General features: G+C 39.0%; 2 protein-coding genes across 6 annotated transcripts; both read right to left on the bottom strand.

Annotated features, from left to right (window-relative positions):
* Nucleotides 1-63: 63 nt before the first annotated feature.
* On the bottom strand, nucleotides 64-10,412 carry LOC113015551 (vesicle transport protein SFT2B-like). Its single transcript, XM_026157559.1, has 8 exons — nucleotides 10,184-10,412; nucleotides 8,448-8,537; nucleotides 8,278-8,363; nucleotides 8,054-8,135; nucleotides 6,892-6,927; nucleotides 6,744-6,802; nucleotides 6,624-6,653; nucleotides 64-2,569 (listed from the first exon to the last, which is right to left on the bottom strand). Exons 1-8 carry the CDS (start codon nucleotides 10,250-10,252, stop codon nucleotides 2,533-2,535), a joined length of 489 nt encoding a protein of 162 aa, XP_026013344.1. The 5' UTR covers nucleotides 10,253-10,412; the 3' UTR covers nucleotides 64-2,532.
* A 26-nt stretch (nucleotides 10,413-10,438) lies between these two features.
* Nucleotides 10,439-15,929, bottom strand: LOC113015544 (E3 ubiquitin-protein ligase CIP8). Of its 5 annotated transcripts, none has more exons than XM_026157549.1 (5): nucleotides 15,875-15,929; nucleotides 14,579-15,274; nucleotides 11,867-12,091; nucleotides 11,680-11,778; nucleotides 10,439-11,246 (listed from the first exon to the last, which is right to left on the bottom strand). In XM_026157549.1, the coding sequence occupies exons 2-5, from the start codon at nucleotides 14,870-14,872 to the stop codon at nucleotides 11,139-11,141; spliced, it is 726 nt and encodes a 241-aa protein (XP_026013334.1). In that variant the 5' UTR covers nucleotides 14,873-15,274; nucleotides 15,875-15,929; the 3' UTR covers nucleotides 10,439-11,138. The 5 variants fall into 5 exon arrangements, with proteins under 5 accessions (XP_026013334.1, XP_026013337.1, XP_026013336.1 ...); XM_026157552.1 differs by having other exon boundaries at nucleotides 14,579-15,271; nucleotides 15,875-15,911; XM_026157551.1 differs by having other exon boundaries at nucleotides 15,862-15,902.
* Nucleotides 15,930-15,939: the final 10 nt, after the last annotated feature.

Here is a 15,939-nt window from a genome sequence, read left to right on the forward strand (position 1 = left end):
GCACACGCGCAAGTTCATGAAGGGAAGTTTTTGTGTTGAGCTGAATGATATTCACGTAAGCAGTTTCTTAAATACAGAAGCATTTATTGAAATAAAATCAGTAACAATTTCACAGTTTAACACTGCAGACAGACAAAACAAATACAGTTTTAAAAGAGTTAAAGTTGCACTAAAACATTTTGGCTAAAAATATTTTAACCTCACAACCTTTAAAAGTGAAAATGCAAGTTAAATAAAGGTGACCTGTTCTGCTCTATTCCTATATTTAATCGGGGACTCTACTTAAGTAGATCTGCATGATTCAGTTCAAACCAAACCTGAAGAGGAAACATCCACAGCTGTACTGTTAGAAAACAAAGTATTCATAGCTGTCAAAGTCTTTACTTTTACATAGGTCTATGTTATTATTTGAAACCTCAGCCATATTTATTATGAGGGTCTGACGCTGTCATGGAACAGAAAATAAAGGAAAGCAGGAGAGGACCATGAAATCCATGACCAGTTTTAAAAGCAGCGTCCAGCATCTAAATTTCAGTCACAGCTCTGTAGTGTGGTTAAAAGTACTAAATGACCGTCTGTAAGGCAACGCAAATGAGGAAAACTAAATTCTGAAGGGTTGATAAACCCAAAAACAGCTGTTCCAAATCTCAATGAAACTAAAACACATCTGGAAAAACTTAATGGAGAGTGGATTTAAGTCATTTTAACTCTTTTTCAATGAAAGCATTGTTTACTCGTCCATACTGAAATAAAATGAAATGTTGGACTGCTGTTTATAGACTGTTTCAGTTAAATATCTGCGAACTCTGGGCCCAGACGAAGAAAGCAGCTCCTTAAATAAAGTCTAGAGGATAAATATGAAAACATTGACTCTTGGATGAGGAAAAATGTGCAAACCAATTTAAAAAGAAGCAGATAACCAAGTTCAAAGTGAGACGAAACAAAAGAGATTATGGTTTTTTTTCACCTGAGAAAAAGTTTGTTCTAACACGTGAAACTCTATGACCAAGATTTGGTATTAAAATCATGTAATCCTGCAAAAAATTAAATATACAAATTACAGTAAAGAAGAAAACACTTTGACTTTTAAGGCAAAACATCCATTTAAAAAGTAAAATGATCAAAAGAAAAAGTGAGCGCACACCGTGTGGCGACAGAACGCTGATCCGTTTATGTGCAGCTGTGCTGGAAACAGCAACGAGTACCTAACATTTGATGCTCCTGAACGCAGTTGTGGCCACTATGGAAGCTTGTTTTCACCACTGAAAAAGACTTTATTAATGAATTGAAAATTAATTGCAAGTCAAAATTTCAGCTCATTAAGAAGTTGAAATTTAAAAATATGCAATTCTAGATTTTGAAATAATAACTTAGAGCTGCCTGTGATGGGTTCTTTTTTTTTTGCAGTTATGAAAACGAGCTTCCACAGACCAGAGTTTGTTTCTGTCTTGCAACAGAAGCCAAAAACAATCAAAACAAAAAAAAAAATCAAATCTGCATCGCCCCCTGGAGACTTGGCAGTAGAAAGTCAAACTAAATATCTGGCAATGGTCTTTTTGTGAATGGAAAACTTAAGATGGGAATCAGATGAGCTGAATCAACAAACCCATACTGCACCTGAAATGTTAATTTGTTCAAATGTATGTAATGACTTCTTGCCACAGATACTGAGTTGGAAAGTGCTGTGATAACAACTTCAGGAAAATTGAAATTTTAGGACAAAAAACAAAACAGGAAGATGCGAACATCAGTAACACTTCAAATCAATATTAAAATGAGAAGAGAAACTCGTGGGACCTGGTTTATCTCACATGCTAATGCAGCTGCTTAACTGAATTTTAAACTCATGTAAGAAAATACTGAGTGTTTCTTCTTGAGTTTTTATTTTTTAAATAAACATTTATTTTTGTCTTCAAGTCTTTATTGCCAGGAGAGCAGGTCAGACTCAAACCCTGGCCTCTGCATTTGGTATACGTCCTTTACTCTATATTAGAATAAAAGATTTATAAGGGGTTTACTGCCTGTTTTGATTGTTTGAATTATTAGTAATATGATTATCTACATAATATCCCCCCAAAAGCAAAGATTATTAAAGTTTTAATCATGTTTAGGTGATTTTTCTCATATTTCAGCTTAAAAAGATTTACTCAAATATTTTGCTGATGATTAAAATCATTGATTTCTGTTGACTAATTTACTAAACAAAGTTAAACTGTCACATTTTGATCTCAAACCCAGACGTCCAGCTCTACCAAAACAGTTTGATAATTATTCACTTAAGAGAATAGTTCAGTGAGTGAACACTTAGATCTGCATACAGCTGCATCAGATGCTGAAATAAACTGTTTCTTTACTGCTGAAAATAAATAGAAACCAATTAAAGGAATTCAGGCACTATGAACTCTCCAGCTGCATTATAAACTGTTAACAAAAGCCTAACATAAACGCACCACTACCACCATTAAGTATCCTGTGTCCTGATTGGTCAGACAGGTAGTGACTCAGAGGGGTGGGAGAACAGGGCGGGGCTTCCTAGATGCATAGTGAGAATAATTTTATGATGGCATCTCTGAAAATGAAAGAAGGAGAAAAAAAATGACACATAAAAGCATTGCAGATAAACACAAATGAACAAAACTACGCTGAAAAAAGTCCAGAAAAACTCCACTTTATTTTGCTTCAGTGCTTAAATGATCAGGTTCTGTCAGCAGCTATAATGACAGAGTTTCACACAGGAATACTTTATGGCTCCATTAGTGTTAGTCATAGCTGTAGTGTTTCTTTTATCTATAACAGAAATGGTAACATGATCTAACAGGAATGGTACTGGCTGTGAAAACAAATCTGGAGTTCCACAAAGCTCTATCCAGGGGACACTACTTTTTCCCTCCACACATGCTTCCTTGTAGATCAAATTACAGATGACTACAAAATCTTATTTTGCTGTGTTTCCACTTACAACTACTTATTTATGTAAAATGGCCCGCCACCAGGCTTATGGTTAAAAAGGTTGAATAGGGGTAATTAACCCTTGATGCAGTTTTCTGAACTAAGTAGTTTCTGCCATAACCCCGCATTTCAGCCTTGCGTACAAAACAAAATGACTGTGTGTGCATCAGACATTAGTGATGCATAGAGAAGCTTAACTATCTATGAAGCTGTGTTTGGAAAAAGCCAGAACAGTTATCAAACCACATCTTTGAGATATACTGAGATGCAGTATATCAAAATGCATATTTAAGGGTAGAGGGGAGGAAAGCATTAAAGAGGCTTGTAGAAACGGTTTGGATTAACCTTGCTAATTCAATTTGCCCCATGCTGCATTTTGTTAGAGACATGATAATTGCAAGTGGGTTTAAATCTAGCTTAACAAAAAAAAAAAAAAAACATGGGTAATTACCACTGTTAAGTCGAGTATACAGAAAGGAAACATTGTTTTTAAACAGGGTACAGGCTGCACATAAATATGACCTGCATTTACTTAATAGCGAGCATGAAAACTGAAATTTTAAATACGAACCTGACATACAGAACCAAATGGTTGCAAACAACCTCGCTTCACCCTGGATCAGGATTTTAACGTTGATCAGAACTTTATGGAAAAGGTCTTTTGCTCCATGAGAAAAAACAAATCTCATGGACCCGCACTTACAAAATTCCTTGAAAATCTGGTGAAGTCCTGAATTTTCAGGCAAACTGAACATGTGTTTGACACCATGCAGTTTGCTTATACACCACATACAAGAGTAATATCCTGCCTCTGTGACAGAACTTAACTTTCTAACAGTTGGAGGAAAAATGGGTTCGTGTTTGACTTCAGCAATTTGACATGAATAGAAATATTGTGTGCAGGTCTTGAGTTTTTAAACTAAGGCCTCAGCCAAGCAGGCTTGAAATGTCTGACATGCAGACATTTCTGGCATTAAAAACCTCAATATGGTTGCTTTGATTGCTAGCATATTGCTGCAATTGCCCACAGCTTGCATGGTAAATGGACTGGTTCTTATAAATCGCTTTTCTAATCTGCTTGAGCTTTGAAATCATTTTATACAACTTGTATAAATTACCCATTGAGACACACATTTATACACAGTATCTTGCCCAAGGATCCTTTGGCATGCAGACTGGAGCAGCCAGAAATCGAACTACCAACCTTCCAAGTGGTAGCTCTACCTTGCATGCCAGCGCCAGTGCAAATGAAAGATTGAAAGTGAGCCATCTACATCTTCAGTTTCAAAGCAAAAGTTGTACTTTTCCAAATGTCTTAATTGCAACTTTTACTTTTAAGGGGAATGGTCTCCATTTTGAGTTTGCATCGCAGTTCTCTCGTTTCACTACTTCTGCTTCACTGTATGACTTTGTACAGGGAGTTTCATAAGGTTTATAAAGTTCAGAGTAACACGGCATAAAAACAACTTTGTTCCGGTAGCCGTGAATCAGAGGAACAAATTACAGCTTTTATACACTTCATGATAGAGTGTGGATTATTTATTATTCATTCTTCTTCATTATGTTATGCTTATCTGTCGTTTGAAAATGGATGACTCACCTACTGCAGACAAAGTGTATGTGCAGGCACAAACACAGTAATCTGAACCTGAAATATTATCATGGCTATTATCAACATATACAGTTGTGGTCAAAAGTTTACATACACTTGTAAAGAATAGAATATAATGGCTCTACCGAGTGTCCCGTTATTTCTAAAACTCTAATTTTTCTCTGATAGAGTGATTGGAACAGATACTTCTTTGTCACAAAAAACATTCATGAAGTTTGGTTCTTTTATGACTTTATTATGGGTTAACAGAAAAAAGTGATCACATCTGCTGGGTCAAAAATATACATACAGCAGTGCTAATATTTGGTTACATGTCCCTTAGCCATTTTCACTTCAATTAGGCGCTTTTGGTAGCCATCCACAAGCTTCTGGTTGAATCTTTGACCACTCCTCTTGACAGAATTAGTGCAGTTCAGTTAAATTTGATGGCTTTCTGACATGGACTTGTTTCTTCAGCATTGTCCACATGTTTTCAATGGGGTTTAAGTCAGGACTTTGGGAAGGCCATTCTAAAACCCTTATTCTAGCCTGACTTAGCCATTCCTTTACCACTTTTGATGTGTGTTTGGGATCATTGTCCTGTTGGAACACCCAACTGTGCCCAAGACCCAACCTTCGTGCTGATGATTTTAGGTTATGTTGAAGAATGTGAAGGTAATCCTCCTTCTTCATTGTCCCATTTACTCTCTGTAAAGCACCAGTTCCATTGGCAGCAAAACAGCCCCACAGCATAATACTCCCACCACCATGCTTGATTGTAGGCATGGTGTTCTTGGGGTTAAAGGCCTCACCTTTTCTCCTCCAAACATATCGCTGGGCATTATGGCCAAAAAGCTCGATTTTTGTTTAGTCTGACCACAGAACTTTCCTCCAGAAGGTCTTATCTTTGTCCATGTGATCAGCAGCAAACTTCAGTCGAACCTTAAGGTGCCGCTTTTGGAACTAGGGCTTCCTTCTTGCACGGCAGCCTCTCAGTCCATGGAGATGCAAAACACGTATGACTGTGGACAATAACACCTGTGTTCCAGCAGCTTCTAATTCTTGGCAGATCTGCTTTTTGGTGATTCTTGGTTGACTCTTCACCCTCCTGACCAATTTTCTCTCAGCAGCAGGTGATAGCTTGCGTTTTCTTCCTGATCTTGGCAGTGACGAAACAGTGCCATGCACTTTATACTTACAAACAATTGTTTGCACTGTTGCTCTTGGGACATGCAGCTGCTTTGAAATGGCCCCAAGTGACTTTCCTGACTTGTTCAAGTTAATAATTCACTTTTTCAGATCCATGCTAAGCTCCTTTGACTTTCCCATTGTAGCGTTTGTGGGCGTTTGTATCCAATGAGCCCTATTTAACTGGCCTAAGAGAAGTCAGCAGCTGTAGTCACTCATAATCACTCACAAGAAGTTAAGAGGCCATGCTATGAAGCTCAGTTCACTGACAACTTTGTAAGTCACCAAAATTGCTAATTCATGTTGCTGTATGTATATTTTTGATCCAGCAAATGTGATCACTTTTTTCTGTTAACCCATAATAAAGTCATTAAAGAACCAAACTTCATGAATGTTTTTTGTGACAAAGAAGTATCTGTTCCAATCACTCTATCAGAGAAAAATCAGAGTTTTAGAAATAACGGGACACTCGGTAGAGCCATTATATTATATTCTTTACAAGTGTATGTAAACTTTTGACCACAACTGTAAGTGTCCGGTGCTTTGAATGCTCAGTAAGAGCAGAAAGTTAAATTAAAAACTATCTTTTAACCAACCTCGTGCTTATGATGGGAAATTACAGTCAAATCAAAGCCTATCACGTTAACAAAGCGTCTATATATCAAAGATCTTTCCGCAGAAAGGTCAGCTACTGTAAAAAACTTGCTAGGAAACATTTCTACAATCAGAAATTTCACAGCAGCACATGTGTATGTAGTACAAGTTATTCACTTTAAAGGTTAATACTTTTTTTATGCCTTCGAACAAGCAAGACTAAAACCAAACCGCCCGTCGCCATCATGTTTTTATCTCCCGAGGAAACGCACACTAGTGAGATCAGGTGTGTTTGTCTTACCTGGCGAATGGGATGTATGAGAGGCCGTACCTGTGGGATACAGCAGCAGCAGTCAGAGAGGTAACAAACAGTAACACGTGTGTGTGTGTGTGCGTGTGTGTGTGTGTGTGTGTTTTCTACCAGGTGAAGGCCAGAAACTGCAGGATACAGAAGAGCAGAGCGAGGCCATTGTTCTTCCACTGCAGAGACACAACAACACGAATCAAACACAAAAACAACACAACACGACTCGCTGCATCCAAACGTTTCATCGCAGTTTGTTTCTCACCCAGAACGCAGCACAGAGCGTCAGCACCAGACACACCTGCAGAGAGAGACAGTTTCACTCAGGTGGAGCTTACAGGTGAGTTTCAGCTACCTGTCGTTCATCAGGACGTCACGTGGCTTTTCCTGTAAATTCCTGTAAACTCAGTTTTTGGAGCATGTTTGGACAAATTATGAGAGAAATCCGCTTTATTAACATTGACAAAGCAAAAATGATTCACTCCGTGATTAAAAGATTGAATTGATCTTCATCATCTTCAGCTGTAACTTCATCTTCAGCCTTAACCTGGATACAGAGATTAGACACTTTAAACTAGATTTCATCCACAGTTAAATTTGCCAACGCAACACAAATGCAAAAAACCCCCAAAAAAAACCAAAAAACAGATGAAAGCTACTTTAAGCTGCTCCCAGATTCACAGCAGGTAGATCCACATGTTTGATTTACTGAATAAACCTTATGGGATATGCCTCTCAGCCCACAATTGAACTACCTGTATATGTAAACTACTACACTACAGACCCACTAGAAACCTTAGACACACATAAATAAGGTAAATGCAAATGTGGATAAAAAAAAATGACTGAAATGTAAAAGTTATACAGAGAGGATTATTTTATTTTATTTTTTAAATAGGAAACCTGTTTTTATGCCCTCTACCTCTCACATTAGTCACACTGGTCAGGTTTTTATTTATCATTGTTTTAATGGTGTTTATTTTTGATTGGTTTTGTTGACTGATTTCACTGTGTTCTAAAATACTCCTGAACAAAAACTAGACTGGACTTCCCACAACCTCGGCACTGACTGGGGACCAGTTTATCTATAGCGCCAAGAATCAGTATCGGGCTTGAAATCCTACCATCGTGACAATCCTAGCTGGACCCCTGCTGTTTGTGTGTTCAGTTTCTTCCATCACTGTGTATTTGAGAAATTGCTCTAATTAAATCAACATGAGGACAGAATAATGAACATCTGGACTTCTTTAAGCTTCGTGAAGATGTCTCAACTTTCATCCAAGAGCTGAAGAAGCTTCTTGGATGAGAGGTGAAATCTACATGAAGCTTAAGTGAGTCCAGTAGCTTTCTTTTCAAGATCCTTAGACTACCTTGATCTGGATGACTGAGAAACTTACAGACAATAATGAAAAGTTATTTGTTCTCACCAGCATGATGACGGTGGCGAGCACTCGCTCTTTAGCCCACATGGTCTTCAGCTGCCGGCACGGACCCATCAGGAACATGGTGCTGAAAAAGAAAAAGATTTCGTCAGTCAAAGCTCTGATTTCTACCACTAGAGGACGACGTTTCCCTTCATAAAAACACTGAAGTCAATACCGGCCCTCAGTGATGATGGGTAATGTAGTATCAGGTTAGGTCTGCTTATTACCTGGACAGAGCGCAGATGTTTCCCAGACTGTAGAGGACAGCGAACACAGCGAGACCAAAGCCAGGGACCCACAACAAGCAGGTACCCTGATAAAGGAAAACAGGAAGTCACCACAGCAAATCTTTTGTCATAGAAACAGTAAACACAGTCCAGGAGTGTCTTTTACTCACCAGGATGGAGCACACGACTCCTAAAACGAAGCAGATCAGGAAACCCTTCACCCGTGTCCCCCAGGACAGCGTCGATGCCTGATTGGCTCTCTGCACAGAATTTGTCGTCATTAGCATCATGATGATCTCACAGACTAAATGTTTGCTATTGATGTTTATTTTTTAGTTGGTGACTTTAGTATTAAAGGAGTTTAAATTGAAGATTGTATATTGACTCAGAATTCATGAAATTGACATTAAGAGTCTTTAGGTTATTCTTCTTTGTGTCAAAGGCAAGTAACTAAAAGCTTTAAAGTGAATGAAGACTAATAACAGCTGTTACTATTGTGACATTAAAGTGTAATATCTCAGAAACATTGTTCAACTAACATTTACTCTTCTTCAGTTAACCAAATTTAAACGGTTTTAGCACTTGTTTAGTGCAGGCGAGTCTAACACGGCACCAAAGCGTCCGATTCAACCCACTGGACGCTCATTCATCACTCCAGCTTTTCAATAAAAAGCACTTTTGTTCATTTTGTGGCGATGCTTGATGGAAATGTTTGGCAAGTTCAAACCACAAAACCACCACTAAAAAAAACAACTGAGGTAAAATAACATTGCCTTATTGGATAAAACAGACAAATTTTACCTGTTACTTAATTATTCAGCGAATCACAAATCTTAAAAAAAATTGCAATAATATTGTATCGCAGGATTCCAGTTGATTCCCACCTTTAGTACCTGGGTTTAAAATCTCAGTTTTTCCACCTTTGCTGAGTCTGAAAAGGGAAAGTGACTCTTCACTAATCCTTTCAACTATTAATTTAAAAGATGATTAAGTGGGGAGGGTGTGGGAAAATGTGACACTTTAAACAGCTGCATATATTGACAATAGACAATAGAGTGTGGGAAACTGAGCTGTTTTAATTCTCAGGCCGTCAGGTGGATGAGGTGACAGGTGTTTTACTCTAATTTAAGGTTAGAGATTTTTTAAATCCTGGTTATGGTTCATGTGAGCGTGAGCAGAAACTTCCATATACTCTTTAATGAGGGAGGTCTGTTGTATTTGAGCTTATGTGGCCTAACAGTTAAAATGAGTGTGACAGCCCTGGTTCATGACAGCAGTGGTAGTCTATCCAACAGATGTCAATTTGATGATAATAAAAACACAATCCCGCCCCGAAATGCACATTTGCGAGCCTCTAAGTATTTCAAATGTGGAAGTTATTAATGCATTGACTTCCTTAAGTTCCAACTGTCAAAGTTATTAACTATCAAAAGTAACTTTATTGCCTTACTTCTAGTGCAGTTTTATGATTTGTGCAGAGGTTAAACAGAAAGAAGCACTAGTTTCGCCTGAATTAACTATACTTTACATGAACATTTGCTTTTATCTTATAACATCAAGTATGCCGAATTAAACACTATAGGTTCCTCTTCGTTATATATATTATCCATGTAATGATATCTATCTGAGAATAACCGGGACATTGAAGGAAAATTAAAATCGGTTCACTTCTCAGCCATGTTCTGCAGCGTGTTACTTTCTAAAAGCGCTTTTACGAAGGTTTACTCTGGATGAACATCACACATAATGTTTTCCCCTGGAGGTCCAAGTCACACTGGATCTAAAAGTACCATTTTGAAGTCTGTGAGTTCACACCTGGCTGAGTTATATCTGCAGATTCTGGCACTACGTCCGTTTTAACAGGTTAATTTAGCGAAACCAGCTAACCGGCTAAAAACAACATCACCTCCAGTATGCCGCTCCCATCTGCGTTCCCATCATCCTGCCCGCTCAAAACCTTCTTCAGTTTATCCATGAACTCCTTTTGTTCTTCAATAAAGGCGATAAAACGCTTCTAAAATTTCCAGAAGCTTCCCAAGCGCTGGAAGTTTCAGGTGTTTTGGGGCGGTGAAGTTACACCGAAGAGAAGAGCACATCAACAGGTGCAGCACTTCCGCCTGCAGTACCGCCCCTGGCCACAATGCACACAAAGGAGGCGCTGTTTCCTTCAGTTCATTTATTGGTAGAGCTCGTTCAAAATTGATTACAGAGATAACTGAGTGATTATCCGCAAATAAAATATAGGAATATTCACACCAAAAGACAAATGAAATGATAAAATATAGAACAAGAAAAAAACAAATAAAAACAGAGCATAACAGACTAGCAGAAGAAACTATAATTAATTTTAGAAATAAAAAAACCCCAAACTTTTTCTAAGACTGAGAATTTGTTATGTCTGCACCATATTTTTCTCCTCGGACACAATTACATTTTATTTTAAAGTCATTACTGATTACTGTTAAAGTTGCCATAAAAAGAAGACAAAAAGAAAAAAACATACATGAGGTTATTTTGGTTGTTCTCCAGCTTCAGCGCTGGTCCTTTACTATATGACTTATTTGTATCACACTGAGACGATATGGGTGTTAAAACAGGGAATACACTCCCTTATTCTCAGGATAACCTGGTTGTTGAAGCCAGTGTGGCTCAAAATGGAGACAAATAAAAGACAGAGGATGTTTCCTTATATAAATACTGAGTGCTAATCTTTTTGTCTTTTAATCTATTAAATAACGTTTTGCGTCAAAAGTCAGGCTCCTCTTCTGATAATATTCTGAAAGACAATGATAAATTCACTGGGCTCTAATAAAGCGGTTATCCAATAAAGTCCAGTTTAACTGACATTTTTCTTGGTGATGTTAGGGGATTATGACCCTGCTGGAGCTCCAGTAAGATGGCTGTGGCATGGACACCTGAACGTGACATGTTGGACAGCACTGTTTCCTCCACAACCACTCCTCGATACACTGAGGAGAGAGAAGGCATGAGAGAGTACGTTACCATCATGGAGTCCTGGAGCATCAGCATGTAGAGGAACAAGACCATTGAGTCAAAAAGATGTCTTTGTAGTGGTTGCATCTTTTTCTCACTAATGAATGGCCTAAAATGTCTCAGAGGAAGACTGGACTAACATGTCTTTCATTTCTTACAAAATCTTAAAAAGGGGGAAATCAAACTTGTTTTAAACCTATTTTAGTGACTCTGTCATTGTATGAGTGTCTGCAGTCATCTACTTGACCTCTTCAGTGTCATCCACCTTAGACAGGGCCTTCATTGGACCTCTATAACCCTCCAGGGTCCATCTGTCTGTGCTGAGTTTACTTGTGACCCGTCTATAGTTGCCCAACTTTTAACGCAAGAAAAGGTTTATGTGTTGATGTTGTTGCTGGTATGTGCTACCTCTTTGTGGAAGGTGTGTGTGCACTGTAGCTCTCTGGTGCCGCCAGCGCCGTTATTTAAGTCGTTATGACAGATCAGACACACACTATAAGCATCGCTCTGGAACACACAAACAATTAAAGTCACAAAGAGCCTAAAAACACAATTTAATTTTGTCTTATAAAAATCGGGAAGTGCGTCTACACACCAGCGACATGACGTTACGTCTTCTGAACTGTCCCCGCCTCTCAGGTGGCACAACCTCGGGGATTGTGGTTATGAGAGATTGCCTGCGCTCTGAGGTGGGCACAGCGGCCTCCATAGGTGATGGAAGAAGGCGGCGGGAGGAAGAGCGACGCAACAAAACCCTCGCCGTCACCGGAGCCTGAGTGGACGAGTGGAGACGAGACAGCTGCATGGCCGACAGAGTGGACTGAAGACAAAAGATCAATTAATCAATCAAACTTGATGCAGGGAGCATAAACGCTAAATGCAATTCAAAGTAATTTACAGGCACAAAATGCTGAATACGAACTGCAAATATAGTATATAAGATCATAAAGCAAATTAAGGAGAAAAATATGACTAATAAAGTTAAAAAGTACACATTAAAGTCAATACTCACTATACAAAACTGAAGGATGATTTAAAAAACTGAAATGTCAGTGGACTGCTTATAATAAACATTTAACTCATTACTCTCTGTAAATATTTGCCTTCCTTCTTTCACACAGTTTTATTTCTTTGTTTCTAATTTTTTTCTGCCGTTAAAAAAAAGTCTTGAACAAACAAAAGACTCACTGATCCAGTTATCCCATTAACAAAAAACAAACAAGAACATGTACCTAAAAGCTCCATTAGCACCTCTGGGAGTCTTTACTTCCCCTATAACCAAACTGCAAGGCTGAAGCTTAGAAAACAGTAAACAAGACATTGGTTTATGGATGACAGAGTGTTCATGAGCTGTGAACACCCTGAAGACTGAAAGTATGACTGATATAAACTGATACAACTGGTTTGTAATGGTAACTGCATTAAAACGGGCACCATTTTCTCCTGATCATCCTTCACTACAATGTTATGAAAAAAGGAAAGAGCTAGATGATAAAGTCTTGAAACAAGATATCCATCAGTCTCCTACTCGCTAGCCACCTCCTCCAGGACCTCTGAGGGGGGAGCAAGGTGAATCCAAGACAACTCGAGGACAGACCATCTCCAACTTCTTTCTTCTGGTTGCAAATACCTGAATCCCCTCACCTATGAGGCGTCCAGGATGCATCATAACTCGATGTCCAAACTACCTCAACTGGCTTCTTTCAGTGTGCAGGAGTAGCAGCTCTGCTCTGATCCCCTGTCTCAAAGGGAGACCACAGCCATCAAAGGGAACTCGTATCTTCTGCTTCTATGTGAGATCTGATTCTTTTAACTCTTTTTTAACTGCAACAGACAAATACAGTGCCACCTCAGTGCAGACACTGCACCAATCTGACTGTCAATCACGTGCTCCTCTCTTCCCTGACTTGTAAACAAACCCTGATATAAACTCCTTCACTTTGGGCAGCAGCTCACACCCAATCCATAGTCGGAACCCATTACAACACATTATTGTGAACTCACGGTCCCTCCAAGAGAAGGATGAAGTCACTTTGATTACTGGCAAAATTTATCTCTCTAAAAATTATTGAGATACATGATGATACATCAAGACACACGTTTCACGATATTCCAACAACATGAGTAGGGTTATCTTGCACTGGATTACAAATTTCTAGAAGTTGTTTGTGACATTAACCCAAAAAAAGCACAGACAATGTAACCACAGTTAAATTACCACACTGGTTAAAGGGCAGACATTCTTAATGCATCATCGGTTGCCATCCACTGGAATCTAAGCGCAAGCCCGGCACATTTTCAATTCCAGAGTCCTATGATGCTCTCTTCCAGTTATTTTTCTTGTGATATGTGATTGTTGTATTTTTCAGGGTAAATTATATAGTGGTGCAGAAAAGTAAATGGCTGTGTTTACCTTGTGGGATGGACATGAAAGGTCTCCATGCTTGTCTGTTGGGTTTTTCTGGTAGCAGGCTAAGGATTTGTTCAAGTTGGAGGCAAATTAGATTAATTATTAGGTTCCTGCCAGGTACTCTGATAGTAGCTCTATGGATTCTGGATACAGTCTGAATACATCAAAAAATAGACCTCAGCTGGGAAGCTAAGGCTTAAGTAATGTTTGCCAGATATCATCCCAAGTTGTTCTTACCCAGTGTGCTCTGGGACTGCCACCAGGAGCATCAGATGCCCACACCAGTTTTCAGACTGAACTTCTTCTGGTAGCCTAAGCACTATATCTTATCTTTGAAAGCAAGACCAAAGACTGCATCAAAAAAACTCTTTGGCTCCAAGAATTTCCCAAATTCCCAAATGCCTGTGGACAAGATATTGCAATGCATGAATTCAATTCTCATTACCTTCCCCATCATGGCAAGACGGGAAGCAGGTCATGCACAAGTTAAAAGGAGCGACTGACCACTGTATCCCAATTAGACCGAGTATCCACACAGCCAGATGGCCATGACCGTCTGGACTAAATGACTCTTCCTGAATGATAAAGGAAATGAACTTTTTCTTGACCTTGAAGACAGCACTTGACAAAATGAACAAAATCTCAACAAACAACCTATTACTGTCTGCTCTTGAGCTTAGGACTGTATCACTAAGGAATGTTTCCAATTTTTAAGTATTTGAAGAACTTCTTGTGCTTAAGTTCCTGTGATTGACGACTTGTCCACAACAACATTTGAATCTTGATTATGGCTCAGCATATCAAAGAAGGCAAGCATTAATGACTACCCCTCCCTTTGACCACACACTACTGCACTTTACAGTTGGTCTGGAGTTGTACAGTTACTGGTGTTCTTACCGGACATGGCAGTGATGCTCGGCGGCCCGACTTTACCGCTGCCGGAGGCTCTGGGCTGCTTCTGCTTTTAAGTCTTCCTCCCTCTGACTCGTCATCTTCATCTTCTTCCTCTCCTACTTTATTCTGCTGTTCCCCTCCCCGGTACCGCTGCATCCAAGCGTTGAAAATCCTGGCATCTTCCTCATCATCATCCTCTTCCTCCTCATCCTCCTCCTGTTCCTTATCCTCTGCTGTTAGAGCAAATGGGTCCTCGGGGTCCGAAAATACTTCAGCTTCTTCTCTGTCAGGATCCATTACGAGGATTTGTATGTTTACCCTTGTGGTGCAGAACACTACAGCAGCAACAAACAGACTGTTTCCTGATAAAACTGTGGTGTAAATCGTGAAAAAGCTACAAGCACACTTTGTTAAAAGCTACAATAAATTATTTCAATGAAGAAACAAGAAACACAGCGGCTCATTTCCAGCATTTGGCAACCAGACGGCCATAGAGGAGGCCAGCAGGAGCCGAGGAGCCTCCAAGGAACAGGCCTGACTGTCGACCTTTCTCCACCCCCCGCAGATCCATCCGAAGTCCACACAAAGTCCGGCCTCCAGCTCTTCCACATTCACTGCTGGTATTGTTTGTGTTTTCTGTATTTCGAGCGTCTCTTTGCTCTCTGTGCTGCTCTGGCCTGAAGCCTGTTAATCCAGCTACTGAAATCCAGGAGAGAGAGCAGGGAGATTACTGGACAGGCTTACAGGATCTGTGTCACTTCACTGCACCCCAGCTCTTTATTGATTAATGGTGTAATCAATCTGATAAATGTTGGAAACCAACACCAGCCCTGTGTGTTTTATTTTGGCTTAAAAAAAATTCTAATTAACAATATAATATTTTATAACAAATATTTAAGATGGAACATCCTGCACCTTTATCAATGTACTAAAATGTATTTAAATATATATTTTAAATAACTGAAAATGCCTCATATCAGTATTCATATCAGTATTTAAACATTAATTGTAATATTTATTTAAATTACAAACAATTTCAACTAATGATTTTTTTTAATTGTTAACATTTTTTCTTTAAAGTAATTATCAATATCAGATTTTGGATTTTAGTTAATTGATACAATTTTGTCCTAATCATGATTTTTGCTCTCTAACTCTTTATAGAATTAAATACAATCATATTAAATAAATAAAGTTTCTCAACTTGTTCAGGAGTGAACCTGCTGAGGAGGTAAAACGAGGATAAACTCTATTCTTAAGCACAAATAATGACCTTTGAGCCACACCTGTTCCACTCACCTGGATCACCGACGAAAATAAACCCCACTTCTACGCACGCGTGCACCGGATGTGTTTCTTTGGCT

This window comes from Astatotilapia calliptera, chromosome 23, assembly GCF_900246225.1.
Source record: "Astatotilapia calliptera chromosome 23, fAstCal1.2, whole genome shotgun sequence".
Lineage (NCBI taxonomy): Eukaryota > Metazoa > Chordata > Actinopteri > Cichliformes > Cichlidae > Astatotilapia > Astatotilapia calliptera.

What these genes read in the sequence shown, in the direction of transcription:
- LOC113015551 (XM_026157559.1), bottom strand. Translation starts at nt 10,252, where the DNA reads ATGGATAAACTGAAGAAGGTTTTGAGCGGGCAGGATGATGGGAACGCA. An exon ending in GAGTCGTGTGCTCCATCCTG is followed by an intron (nt 8,364 to 8,447) that starts GTGAGTAAAAGA and finishes TTCCTTTATCAG; the next exon opens with GGTACCTGCTTGTTGTGGGT. An exon ending in TCATACATCCCATTCGCCAG is followed by an intron (nt 2,570 to 6,623) that starts GTAAGACAAACA and finishes TTTCATTTTCAG; the next exon opens with AGATGCCATCATAAAATTAT.
- LOC113015544 (XM_026157549.1), bottom strand. Translation starts at nt 14,872, where the DNA reads ATGGATCCTGACAGAGAAGAAGCTGAAGTATTTTCGGACCCCGAGGAC. An exon ending in GAGCATCACTGCCATGTCCG is followed by an intron (nt 12,092 to 14,578) that starts GTAAGAACACCA and finishes TTTTGTCTTCAG; the next exon opens with TCCACTCTGTCGGCCATGCA. An exon ending in CACACACCTTCCACAAAGAG is followed by an intron (nt 11,247 to 11,679) that starts GTAGCACATACC and finishes CTCTCTCCTCAG; the next exon opens with TGTATCGAGGAGTGGTTGTG.